A 13,845-nucleotide genomic window follows, 5' to 3' on the forward strand; every position below is an offset into this window, starting at 1 on the left:
AAGAAGGTTTGTATAACAGGCACCAGAAGTAGTTTCAGATATAAATATATTTGTCTATTTATAGACTGTCCATGTAGTGAAAACAGGGCCCAGAAATGCCATTAGTCTGGAATGTCCCTTGTGCTTAGTCCCAACCACATAGATCAGAAGCAGATTCACAATGAAAACTTTTTAAGACTCTCAAAATTTTGAGCCTGAGGGTAGTTTCCCAGTAGCCTTCATACAGTACCCTTCTCTACTCCTCAAGGAGAGAATCAGTAGCTCCAAGAGCTGGCAGGGCCCTTAGGTCATTTACGCCAGCAGTATCAAAATGTTTTGGTAGGGTTTTCTCTGGTATTTTTTTTTTTATTTCTAAACTTTGGATTAACATGTAACACTTGCACTTTTTTAAGGGATACATGAAACGTTTCAGTAATTATTCATAGCTTAAACTCACCATACCAGGCAATCAGCCCTTCGATTTCCTTATCTTTTCTTTGTATAGAGATACCTGCACTCTATGTTCATTGTAGCACCATTTACAATAGCCAAGATATGGAATGAAGCTGGGTTTCCATCATTGGATGAATGCATAAAGAAAATTATATATATATATATGTATATATATATAATAGAATATTTTTTGCCTTAAAAAGGATAATATCTGGACATTTGCAGCAAAATGAATGGAACTGGAGATCATATGTTAAGTGAAATAAGTCAGACATAGCCAAATATCACATGGGCTCTTTTATATTTGTGTGTGAACATGTGTGTATGTGTGTGTGTATACAGATATATATTTGATCTAAATGTAAAAGATTACTAGAGGTCAGGCAGGGAGTCAGGGAGGGGATAAGAGAGATTGGATAATGGATGCCAAAACACAGTACGGTGAAAGTAACGGGTTCTACTATTTTGCAGTACAGCGTGGTGACTATGGCTCATCGTGACATATTATATTCTGTATCAAAGTGGTTTTTTATACAACTACAAGAGAAGAAAAGGGTTTGCTGTGGTAAGAAGCTTGGTGGAGCTTTGAGGTTCAGTGAGCTTCTCTCTGCAGCCCCCACTTGTGGTTGTCAGAACCAGAGGGTGCCTTGGAAAAGCAAAGAACTGGGTGTCTTTTCAGTAGCGATAGAGAACAGCTGGATGTAACACCCTCACTCTGTTTGTCAGGGTGTGCCTAGTACTTGCATGACATTCAGAATGTTTAACTTTTCTTGCCTTCAAAAAATGCAGAAAGCATCTGGGGACAAGATTTCAAGTGTTGATAAATTCTGTTTACTTTCTGAAGTGCTTTTTTGTCAATCCTATTCTCCAGATCAAATCTAACAACTTGTTTCCTGTAATGTGTAGGAAAGAGAAATTAAAAAGTAGTCTAGATAGGCTTATAAATTGCAGTGTTCTGCCTCCCTCTCTCTCCAATAGTACTCCAGCATGTAACTTCCATTATCAACTTCACAGGGGTGAGAAATTAATTCTTAAGAGAGGCTCTGAGTGGTGTCCTTGGAGATAGTACAGTAAACAAACAAAGGAGGGGATGTGTTTGGATGGAATCATTGACAGGGGTCGACCAGATGTATGATAGTCTGCCTGAAAAGGTTTGGAAAGTACAATAACCAACTTCAGACCAATTACTGAATTATAAAGAGAAAACAACAGGATGTGGGGGCTGGAAACCCAGATGTGGGAAGGGCAGGTCTGGATTCAGTTATACTTGCCTCAACGTCCTTGGCCAGTTTCTGCCAGAGTGCTTGATCCTTCCCATAGCACAAGAAGCTGTGTGTGTATACGTTGTAGTCCCTGCCATAGAGGCGAAATTGCAAAGAGTTGTCTGGGGACTCGATAGTTTCATTACTTGAGGGCACAAAAGTGATTTGTGTAGAGGCTCCCCCAAGGTCCAGAGCTCCATAGGTTTGTTTATCTTCTTCATGTGAGATCAGACCATACCAACTTGATTTCTGAAAGAGAGGACAGTCACCAGCACAAGAAGCCTCTTGGCATCCTGCTTTCAACACTATTTCTTGGACTCAGGAACTTCCTAAGGCAAAGAAGCAGGGGCAGAAAGGTGAGACAGAGCTCACTGGAGGTCTCTGAGTCTGCATCATATTAACAGCAAGAAAAGAGAGGCTTCAAAGAGAGCTCAGATGGCAGCAGCACAGTAGAATAGCAAGGATGTCTAGTAGTATCACAGGGCATCTAGAGCTAAACAGACTCAAATTCAAATCTCCATTCACTTGCTCACTAACTGTGTGACCTTGGATAGAGTAAGTGCCCTCTTTCAATATCATTTGGGACTCTAATCTAGAGATAATAAGAAAGCCTCATACTATTGTTCTGAGGATGAAGTCAAACAGCACAGGAAAAGTGCTTAGCACAGCACAAAACATACAGAACTAGGCAAATATTAGCAACTCTGAATAATAGAATTTTACTTTCCTCTATATCCCCTTAAAGCACAAATACGGCTTCTTATCCCCCAATAGTAGATGTTCTCATGAGAGAATTATGCTTCTAAAGAATCTTACAAAAGTGGGAGTACATTCTTTCACTCATTCATTCTAGCTAGTGGCACAAGCACTGCCTATGGTAAGCAATGGCCATGTTCTACAAAAAGCCACTTCCAGGGTGCTGTGAGTTATTCACCTGAGGGAAATTTCCCATAAGATAGTTGATGGTAATCCATCCATAGGCACCTTCCTCTTGGCCAGTGATGATCCGGGCACCCTGGAAGTCAAAGGGGTACTCGTCGAGGGTCTTCGACACCATATCCAGGATCTTGTCTGCCACTGTTTCACTTTCATTCCTACACAAAGGAAGAGCTGAAGCTATCATTTTTGTTTCAGTAATTCTACCTTCCCACTTCAGCTAGGACTTCCACTCAGTGTTCCTAGGAAGTAAACACTGGAGTAAGCAGAGAGATGGGGCTCCCTAAATATGACTGATGGAGGAACCCTCCTTTGAGATGAGGTGAGACCAACCTTTTAACTCACTCCTCTCTTTCTTAGAAACCAAATCTTTCTGATCCTTGTATAGGTTGGTCTTATTAAAATGCCATTTTCATTCTACCATTTTCTGGCTCAGAAAGTTGATAAGAGTTCATAAAATTACTATGGTGGTGGTGGTAGCCAGCACTGTTTTATCACAACACCTAGTGCTGATGTGTGCTGTATTAGCCATTACTGGTGGCTCCCACATGACTATACAGTTCTGCTGGAGGTTTCAATTAGGGCTCTGGTAGAAATAAGGTAGAAAATGACCTCAGGCAAGTACCCAACTTCCTCTTTGCCAGACTCAGGAAATCCTTATATTTTGCCCTGGTTCTTGGGTCAGCTCGAGGCCTTGAGGTCTAAAGAAAGAGTCTTTCTGGGTTGTCATAATAAAGATGGAATGAATTGCCTCCAAGATCTAGGCTATGTAACACTGAGGGCTTCGGAGTGACAGGATGCTACTTCCAACTTGGATTAAAGCCCTGTAATCTCTTGTCCTAATGGCTTCCTACTGTATGCCTAGCTGTTATCCCTAGCTTTCCTCCCTTCGATTCATCTTCTCTACTAGTGTCACCTGTTGTGTAACAAACTTTGATGGCTTCCCCACTATCTCCAAGATTACCCCCAAAATTCCTAGCATGGGCCATTGTGATCTGGACCCAGCCTTCTCAGAATCCCACATAGAACTCCAGCTCTACCACTTACTAGGAATGTGACTTCAGGTGAGCTGACAACATTTGTAAGCCACGGCCTTTTTCTCTGGTTAATGACAGTTAATACTTCTTATTTCATAGAGTTGTTGTGATGGTTAAACAACTGCCTAGCACAGTGCTAAGTTCACAGCAAGGGCTCAATAACTATGAGCTGCTATGATTGTTACAACTTTTTTAAGAAAGATTTATTTTATTTATTTGAAAGACAGAGCTACAGAGAGAGGTAGAGACAGAGAGAGAGGTCTTCCATCCGCTGGTTCATTCCCCAGTTGGCTGCAATGGCTACAGCTGCGCCGATCTGAAACCAGGAACCAGGAGCCTCCTCCGGGTCTCCCACATGGGTACAAGGGCCCAAACACTTGGGTCATCTTCTACTGCTTTCCCAGGCCATAGCAGAGAGCTGGATCAGAAGTGGAACATCTGGGACTAGAACCAGCGCCCATATGGGATGCCGGCACTTCAGGCCAGTGCCTTAACCCTCTGCGCCACAGCACCGACCCCTATTGTTAGGATTTTATAACATGCAGAACTGTGCAGAACTATTTACTTTCCTTTGAATATACCCTGATCTCTCATGTTTCCCCACCTTTGAACATTCATTAGAAATCAGGCTCCATGTAGCCAGGGACATTGTCCTGTTCAAAGCTGTCTCCCCAGCACTTAAAAGAGTCCCTGACACATAACAGGTGCTGAAAGAAGAGTTGGTTGCTAAACACATGCTGTCTTCTCTGCCTGTAGTGCCTTCCCCCAGCCTCCAACTTGTCCTCTGTGATTGAGCTCATGTATATTCCTCTCTGGTAAGTCTTCTAGGTCTGCTTTCATCTTACAAAGGGCCCAATGTGCTCCCATGGCAAGTCTGAGCACTCCTCTATTAAATAATTAATCTGAGGGCCTGGTTCAAGTTCTGGCTCCTCTGCTTCCAATCCAGCTTTCTGCTAATGTGCACACTGAGAGGCAGTAGGTGATGGTTCAAGTGCTTGGGTTCTGGATATCCACAAGGGAGAGCCAGACTGAATTCTAGACTTCTGGCTTCAGACTGGCCCAGCCCTAGATGTTGTAGGCATTTGAGCAATGAATCAGCAAATAGAAGATCACGTTCTGTCTCTCTTAATCTTCCTGCCTTTCAAATAAAATAAAAATAAATAACAACTTAAAAAAAAAACTCATCACCTTCTATAGAAATTCTGATTTCCTTGAGGGCCAAGTCACCTAATTTTATATTAAAAGACAGAGTAAGCAGAATCAACCCTTAGGGCATTCTGGTCTGGCTGAAAAGTCCATGAGAGCATTTCAGGCATGGAAAGCCAAGACAGTGTGGGTAAAAATGTCCTACATGAAGGACATCAGTGGTGAGATTCCAGTGGAAAGAAGGGGTCATCAAAGAAGGAAGTACTTTTCTCTGAAAGGAGGAGACAATTTCCACTCTGCTTATGACCTTGTCTAAATACTGACAGAGTTCATGGATTAAAAAGGCTTCCATAGCCTAGATAGCTTATATCAAGAGCCTCGGGTGATCACTTACATCATACATGACAGTATTGTTAAATTAACAGGAGTCACTGTGCACTAACTTCCCATGTAGGACCTCTGTCCTCAAAGAGTTGTATTATAATTATGTCTAAGTGCTCACAAAAGATGTATCATTCTTGGGTGCTTCTTTAAATTTGATTAAGTTTATTTAGGAAAAAAAAGAAGTGAAATTAACTTCAAGATACAAAGACTTTGAACAACCCCTGTCTCCACTGCTGAAGAACAGTTTTTTGTGTGCAAATTATTGAACTTATGAAATGCATGAAGTTCATATTCCTTAAATAAAAGGTTTCTTTAGGGGAAAAAAACAAAGACAGAGTAAGGTACTCAACACACTGAATAAATGAAAGAGGAACAAGAGGACAGACGATGCATACAGGTGCCCATGGACATGTGCTAGTGGTGATTATTCGTCTTGAGATAACTCTTGAGTGACTTCTGGTGCTCCTACTCTCAGAGGTTGATTGGCTAAATCTGTTGCCCCAAATTCCAGTGTACATAATTTCAGTCTTCTTCTGAGGCTCCCTCCCCATTGAATTCCTCATGGGATGATAGGCAAAAGGTCTTTTATTTTTACATTCTTAAAATCACCCCATTATACATACTAAAAGTTGGGGAATTTTACTCACCTATTGAAATTTCCTTTCTTAGGTATGGACTTTGGGATTTTTAGAATTTGGTGTGTTACATAAATGAGACCAAGAGTCTGTTAATAATAACAGATAGAATTAAAAAGGAGAGAACGATCCAACATGGGAATCGGGCCTCACAGCAGACTCATACAATGACAAACACCCTAAACAGCATGCTGGCCTCAAAATCAGCTCTTAAGACATTTGTATCTGGCTAAAAAGCCCATGAGAGCATTTCAGACATGGAAAACCAAGACATTGTGGCAAAAAATGACCTACATGAAAGATCTCTGTGAGTGAGATCCCGTTGGAAAGAACGGGCCATAATAGAAGGAAGTACCTTTCTCTGAAGGGAGGAGAGAAATTCCAATTTGCTTATAGCCTTGTCTAAATAAAGACAGATTTGTGGACTCAAGAGGTTTCCAGCAAGACCCCTACCTTACACCTTACACAAAAATCCACTCAATATGGATTAAAGATCTAAATCTACGACCCAACACCATCAAATTGTTAGAGAACATTGAAGAAACCCTGCAAGATATAGGCACAGGCAAGGACTTCTTGGAAAAGACCCCAGAAGCACAGGCAGTCAAAGCCAAAATTAACTATTGGGATTGCGTCAAATTGAGAAGTTTCTGTACTACAAAAGAAACAGTCAGGAAACTGAAGAGGTAACCGACAGAATGGGAAAAATATTAGCAAACTATGCAACTGATAAAGGATTAACAACCAGAATCTACGAAGAGATCAAGAAACTCCACATCGGCTGGCGCCGTGGCTCAATAGGCTAATCCTCCGTCTTGCAGCGCCAGCACACCAGGTTCTAGTCCCGGTCAGGGCACCAGATTCTGTCCCGGTTGTCCCTCTTCCAGGCCAGCTCTCTGCTGTGGCCCGGAGTGCAGTGGAGGATGGCCCAAGTGCTTGGGCCCTGCACCCCATGGGAGACCAGGAGAAGCACCTGGCTCCTGCCTTCGGTTCATCATGGTGCGCCGCCTGCAGCGCGCCAGCCGTGCGGCCATTGGAGGGTGAAGCAACAGAAAGGAAGACCTTTCTCTCTGTCTCTCTCTCTCACTGTCCATTCTGCCTGTCAAAAAATAAAAAAAAAAAAAGAAACTCCACATCAACAAAACAAACAACCCACTTAAAAGATGGGCCAAGGACCTCAATAGACATTTTTCAAAAGAGGCAATCCAAATGGCCAACAGGCACATGAAAAAATGTTCAAGATCACTAGCAATCAGGGAAATGCAAATCAAAACCACAATGAGGTTTCACCTCACCCTGGTTAGAATGGCTCACATTCAGAAATCTACTAACAATAGATGCTGGAGAGGATGTGGGGAAAAAGGGACACTAACCCACTGTTGGTGGGAATGCAAACTGGTAAAGCCACTATGGAAGTCAGTCTGGAGATTCTTCAGAAACCTGAATATAACCCTACCATTCAACCCAGCCATCCCACACCTTGGAATTTACCCAAAGGAAATTAAATTGGCAAACAAAAAGCCGTCTGCACCTTAATGTTTATTGCAGCTCAATTCACAATAGGTAAGACCTGGAATCAACCCAAATGCCCATCAACAGTAGACTGGATAAAGAAATTATGGGACATGTACTCTATAGAATACTATACAGCAGTAAAAAAACAATGAAATCCGGTCATTTGCAATGAAATGGAGGAATCTGGAAAACATCATGCTGAGTGAAATAAGCCAGTCCCAAAGGGACAAATATCATATGTTCTCCCTGATCAGTGACAACTAACTGAGCACCAAAAAGGAAACCTGTTGAAGTGAAATGGACACTATGAGAAACAGTGACTTGATCAGCCCTTGTCCTGACTGTTGATGAACAACTTAATACTTTATCCCTTTTAGTATTTTTTTGTTCTACTTAATACTATTGGTCGAACTTTGTAATTAATACACAATTATTCTTAAGTGTTGAAACTTAACTGAAAAGTGATCCCTGTTAAATATAAGAGTGGGAATAAGAGAGGGAAGAGATGTACAATTTGGGACATGCTCAATTGGACTTGCCCCAAATGATGGAGTTAAAAACGTGCCAGGGGATTCCAATACAATCCCATCAAGGTGGCATGTACCAATGCCATCTCACTAGTCCAAGTGACCAGTTTAAGTTCACAATTGATCACACTGATAGGTCTAAGAGTCAAAGGGATCACATAAACAAGACTAGTGTCTGCTAATACTAACTGATAGAATAAAAAAAGAGAGAACGATCCAACATGGGAAGCGGGAGACACAGCAGACTCATAGAATGGCAGATGTCCTAAACAGCACTCTGGAATCAGCCCTTAAGGCATTCGGATCTGGCGGAAGAGCCCATGAGAGTATTTTAGGAATGGAAAGCCAAGACACTCTGGAAAAAAAATAGACCTAAATAAAAGATCTCCGCGAGTGAGATCCCATTGGAAAGAATGGGCCATCAAAGATGGAGGTACCTTTATCTGAAGAGAGGAGAGAACTTCCACTTTGACTATGACGTTGTCTAAATAAGATCGGAGTTGGCTGCTCTGCTTTAACAAAAACCAGGAGGAAAAGAAAGCTAGGCATCAGAAGCAATGGGTGGCAGGCCTATTAATGGCTGATCTGTACAGTGATCTGCCCTCAAGGAGACCCAGCAGGCCAGTCTACTGCAGTGGCTTTCAATGTGGTAAGCCTGGGCTTCAGCAGAAGTCAGCTTGTGAAGAGCCCTGGCAGCTATGCCAAGAGTTGGATCACTGGTAATGGACCTGCCCTGGAGTCGAAGGATGCCCAGGTCAGAGCCACAGATCTTATTGGCTCTAAGCTGAAAAGCCCTTCACTCAGCCCAACTTCCAAAGTGACCACTGCAGCTGAGGGGACGGCCAAGTAGGGTCAGCAACATTGCAGGCAGAACTGTAAATTTCTTGTTAGAGATGCCACCTGCCTTTACCTGGCCAGCTCTCCTCCCAGGCCAGCTAAGTAATGAAAGTCAACAGAGTGCCTTCCCCTAGGAGGTTCACACCTCCCTTAGGATGTACCCCATGTGAAGAGACAGATAGGTCTGGGCCTCTTAACTTACAAGGCCTAAAGCCCACCAGATTATTATCAAGCCCCTTCTATCAGGTTCTATTTGCCTCTAAATCAGAAAACTTAATTGTAGCTTAGACAGCACCTTTCTTAGCTCCTCTAATAATGACTCTGTCCTTTGTTCTAGACCCTGTCTAGCGCACTTGGGCCTCATTCCTTCGTAATCATAACCTCTACTCTACCTCCAATGGCTCTACTCCCAACCTGTGTGTACTGATGGTCCTCTTCCCCACTTAATGCTGTATATTGTTCAGACTGGTTAATGCCACTCTTAGGATCATTGGTTACTATCCTCACCCTGTCTTTTATGACCTGGTCTAAATATGATCAGAGTTGGCAAACTTGGAAGGCTTCCATAGCCTTGGCAACTCATGACGACAGCCTAGGATGGTTACTGGCGCCATAAACTAGAATGTCAATTTGTTGGGTCAACAACAGGAGCCACTGTGCACTTGTTCCTCATGTGGGATCTCTGTCCTTAATGTGCTGTACATTGTGATTTAATGCTATAACTAGTACTCAAACAGTATGTTTCACTTTATGTTTCTATGTGGGTGTAAACTGTTGAAATCTTTACTTAATATATACTAAATTGATCTTCTGTATATAAAGAGAATTGAAAATGAAAAGAAAAAAAAAAAAGATCGGAGTTGGTGAACTCAGAAGGCTTCCATAGCCTTGGCAACTAATGACAAGAGCCTAGGGTGATTACTGATGCCATAAACAAGAGTGTCAATTGTTAAGTTAACAACAGGAGTCACTGTGCACTTATTCGCCATGTAGGATCTCTGTCCTTAATGTGTTGTACAATGTGAATTAATGCTATAACTTGTACTCAAACATTATTTTATACTTTGTGTTTCTGTGTGGATGCAAACTGTTGAAATCTTTGCTTAATATATACTAAATTGATCTTCTATATATAAAAATAATTGAAAATGAATCTTGATGTGAATGGAATGGGAGAGGGAGCGGGAGATGGGAGGGTTGCAGGTGGGAGGGAAGTTATGGGGGGGAGGGAAATCACTATAATCCAAAAGCTGTACTTTCGAAATTTATATTTATTAAATAAAAGTTAAAAAAAAGAGCCTTGGCAGGTCATGACAAGAGCTTCGGGTGATCACTGACGTCATAAATATGAGTGTCAACTGTTAAATCAACAACAGGAGTCACTGTGCACTTGCTCCTCATGTAGGATCTGTGTCCTTAATGTGCTGTACTAGAAGAACTAATGGTAAAACTAGTCTTCAAGCAGTACTTTATACTTGTGTGTCTGTGTGGGCGCAAACTGTGGAAATCTCTACTTAGTACAGAGCTGATCTTCCGTATGTAAAGAGAATTACAAAGGAAAGTTAATGAAGAATGGGATGGAAGAGGGAGTACGAGCTGCGATGGTTTAGGGGTGGGAAGGTGGGTATGGGGGGAAAAACCTCTATAATCCAAAAGTTGTACTTATGAAATTTTTATTTATTAAATAAAAGCTTTCTATAAAAAAAGAATTTGGTGTGTTAGGGAAGAATGGCCCTTGTGTATCGTTTCGGAGGCCCTAGCACTGCCAGGCCTCCTTGTGCCTACATGCTGCTGTACCTGAGCAACCGCATGCCTGCTGTAGCTCCCAGGTAAACAGGTGTCTCTTGGTGCTGGGAGATTGGAACCACTTTCCTGGCTTTTTCCATGCATTCAGCCAGGTAAGTTTTTATTTCATCTACTTTCTGGGCATATTTTGAGATTCCAGGACCTAGGGAAAGAGGTAGAAGATGATGACAATCTTTAAAAAAAAAAAAAAAAGTACCTTGACAATATTGAAACAAAATACGTTTTCTGAGATAACACAAGAAAACAATTTCTTGATGTGATGTATATTAGGCTTGTTGGACTTAGAAGGTAACTCATCGACCTGGCCTTGGTACAGCTTGATTTCCTAACATCAGGCTGGTCAGGATTACATAGCTATTTAGTGGTAGGTGTTCTGTCTTTTCAGTCTGTCTGATGTTCAATAACTTGGCCACTGGATGGCGCAATTTCATATTCAATTGCTTAATTTCACAGGCAGCATCTTCAGAAAGTTTATGGAAAATGTGTATTACGAAAAAACTCATAGAAAGCTACTATACTACTATGGAAGCATTAGCTGCTTGTGAAGTTTCTTAACAAAGTTCTAATTAAGAACACAAGTTCCTAGATGACCTAAGATGACATTTAGAACAAAAAAATAAGCACCAGACACATTAACTTACTGAAAAGACAGAACACCTACCACTAAACAGCTGTGTAATCCTGACCAGTACCCTAAAACTTCTGAGGTGTAGTTTCTTTGTTAAAAAAAAAAGCAAAATCCATGTTCCCCCAGTGACTTTTCCACTCCAACACTGTTCTTCCTAGTAAAACTGTTTTTCCAGTTTTAGAGCAAAACTAACTGTTGCTATGGAGAGGATTGGAGCCAAGATTCCTTAAGTTTTTGGAGTTCAACACTCAACAGTTTCATCTCACATTTAAATAAATATCACACCATCAGTGTTTCATAGCAAGTATTTGCTTTAAAGAAAATTATTCAAGTAAGTTATCCAGATAATTCATAGGTTTTCAGACAGCCTGTTTCCTGAACCAAAATTAGAAAATGAACTCCTAAGTAATCAACTCACTGTTTCAATTCAGAAAATCTGCCTTTAAGTATTTGATTAACTAGAGAATTCTCCCTTTTGAAAGGAGAATATAGTGCATTTGTTAAGCCAAACACTCATGGGATGAGTCTCAGAAGAAAGCCATCTATAGGATTAAAAAAAATTTTTTTAAACAGAAGGTAGTCAATTAAATTTGAGGGGTACAACGGAATTCCAAAAAGTTCATGGAAAAATGAAATTAACGATGATGTGAATTTTCCATGAGTATTTTTAAGCCCCCTTGCAAAATCAGTAAAATGAGGGATTCGGACTTTAAAGAAATATTAGAGGGTAGGTGTTTGGCATAGTGGTTAGATCAGTGCTTCATATCTGAATGCCCGAGTTCTAAACCTGGCTCCAATCTTAATTCCAGCTTCCTGCAAATGCACACCCTGGGATACAGCAGGTGATAACTCAAGTAGTTGGATCTCTGCCACCCACAAGGGAAGCCCAGATTGAAGTCCTGACTCCTGGATTTAGCCTGGCCCACTCCTGGCAATTGTGGGCACTTGGGGAGTGAACCAGTGGATGGGAGATCCGTCTCTGTCTCTCTGCCTTTCATTTCAATAAAATAAATAAATAAATGTTAGAATATTGTCTCAGTATTAATGGGGTCAAAGTCTCAAGATATTAGGCTACTGGGTAGAATGCCTTGCTCTCTTGAAAACATTTACTCTCTACTATTTGATCAACAAACTACAAAAATCAGCGGATTCAACAGGCCCTTGAATTGAAAGTCAATTATCTTCTGGGACCTTGGTTGCCTTTTTGAATAAAAATAAAAAGTGGTTTCCTAGATTAAAAAGGCCAAAAGAGGAGCAGCATTTAGTCTAGAGTTTAGATACCTGTGTTAGGACCACCTCTGTGGTGCAGCAGGTTAAATCACTGACTGCAGTGCAAGCATCCCATTTGGGTGCTGGTTCGAATCCTGGGTGCTTCACTCCCAGTCCAGCTCCCTGCTAATGTGCCTGGGAAAACAGTGGAAAATGGCCCAAATCCCTGGGCCCCTACCACCCACGGGAGACCCTGGCTTCGGCCTGGTCTAGCCCGGCTGTTTGGCTATTTGGGAAGTAAACCAGTGGATAGAAGATATGCTCTTTGTGTGTTTCTCCTTCTCTAACTCTGACTTTCAAATAAATAAATAAATCTTTAACTGTGTCCTAAGCCTGAGCACCTAAGTTTGATTACTAGTGCTGATTTCTGACTCTAGCTTCTCACCAATACACATCTTTGAAAGAAGCAGTGATGGCTAAATAATTTGGTTTCTGCCATCCAAATGAGGGACTTGGATTGCATTCCCAGCTTCTGGCTTCAGCCCTGGCCTATCCCCCAGCATTTAAAGAGTAAATCAGCAGATAGGAGCTCTGTCTGCCTGTTTCTCTCTCTCTCCCTCTCTCTCCCTCTCTCTCTCTCTCTCTTCTCTTTCTCAGCCTCTCAAATTTAAAAAAAAAAAAAAAGGACCATGAGAGATGAAGTCAAAGAGATTATGGTACAATGCAGTGATGTCTGGAGGGACAACGGTCAACAATTCTAAGTTGCAATGTGACCTTGAAAGAAAACTAATGAGAAAAGAAATGTGTAATATAGTGCTTCAGGGTAGCAAAAGGCCTGAGTGCAGTTAGGAGATCTAGACTGTTGTCTGGGTTCTTTGCTACTTGAAGAGCACTAATTCTCCAGGTTTTTGTTTCCTTCTTGGCAAAACAAGAATTAAATGGTCCACAGGATTTTTTACCCGTCCCCAGTAGTCTACAATTTGTTCTTTCCTGCCTATACAGAGGTTAAAGACCTTCAAAATGTTCTTTCATGTTGCAGATCAGAGTGGAAAGATTAAGAGCGAAGAGATACCCTGGACCAACCAGGGTAACATCACTTGAGCACCTGTGAGAAATGCAGTCTCAAGCCTCACCTCAGATATGCAGGCTCAGAAATTCTGGGGGGTTGGGCACAGCATATGTGCATTAACCCCCTCCAAGTAGTTCTGACAGTGTCACATTGGAGAACTACTGGCTGGTACATGAGTTTGCAGTCAGGTATACTTTGCTTGGAATCCCAGTCCCATAATTTACTAGCTCAAGTTATCCAAATAAGTGCTATAATCTCTCTCAATTTTTGGTGTCCTCATTGTTTAAAAACTGGGAATGATATGGGTGGCACTGTGGTGCAGCAGGTTAAGCTGCCATTTGCAACATCAGCATCCCATACTGGAGTTCCAGTTTGAGTCCTGGCTGCTCTGCAGCCAATGCAGACCCCTGCTAATATGCCTG

The 13,845-nt window shown here is 41.6% G+C and overlaps 1 protein-coding gene across 3 annotated transcripts in view; it reads right to left on the minus strand.

The window, feature by feature from the left end:
• The window catches only part of ENTPD1 (ectonucleoside triphosphate diphosphohydrolase 1), a 183,223-nt gene that overhangs the window by 33,115 nt on the left and 136,263 nt on the right, over positions 1–13,845 (minus strand). For all 3 annotated transcript variants that reach the window (XM_062214724.1, XM_062214723.1, XM_062214721.1), the window contains exons 4-6: positions 10,509–10,659; positions 2,629–2,788; positions 1,704–1,943 (exon numbers count right to left, since the gene is read on the minus strand). In XM_062214724.1, coding sequence (XP_062070708.1) covers positions 1,704–1,943; positions 2,629–2,788; positions 10,509–10,659 — 551 coding nt within the window. The remainder of the gene's footprint in view (positions 1–1,703; positions 1,944–2,628; positions 2,789–10,508; positions 10,660–13,845) is intronic.

This window comes from Lepus europaeus, chromosome 17 (assembly GCF_033115175.1).
Source record: "Lepus europaeus isolate LE1 chromosome 17, mLepTim1.pri, whole genome shotgun sequence".
In the NCBI taxonomy this organism is placed as follows: domain Eukaryota; kingdom Metazoa; phylum Chordata; class Mammalia; order Lagomorpha; family Leporidae; genus Lepus; species Lepus europaeus.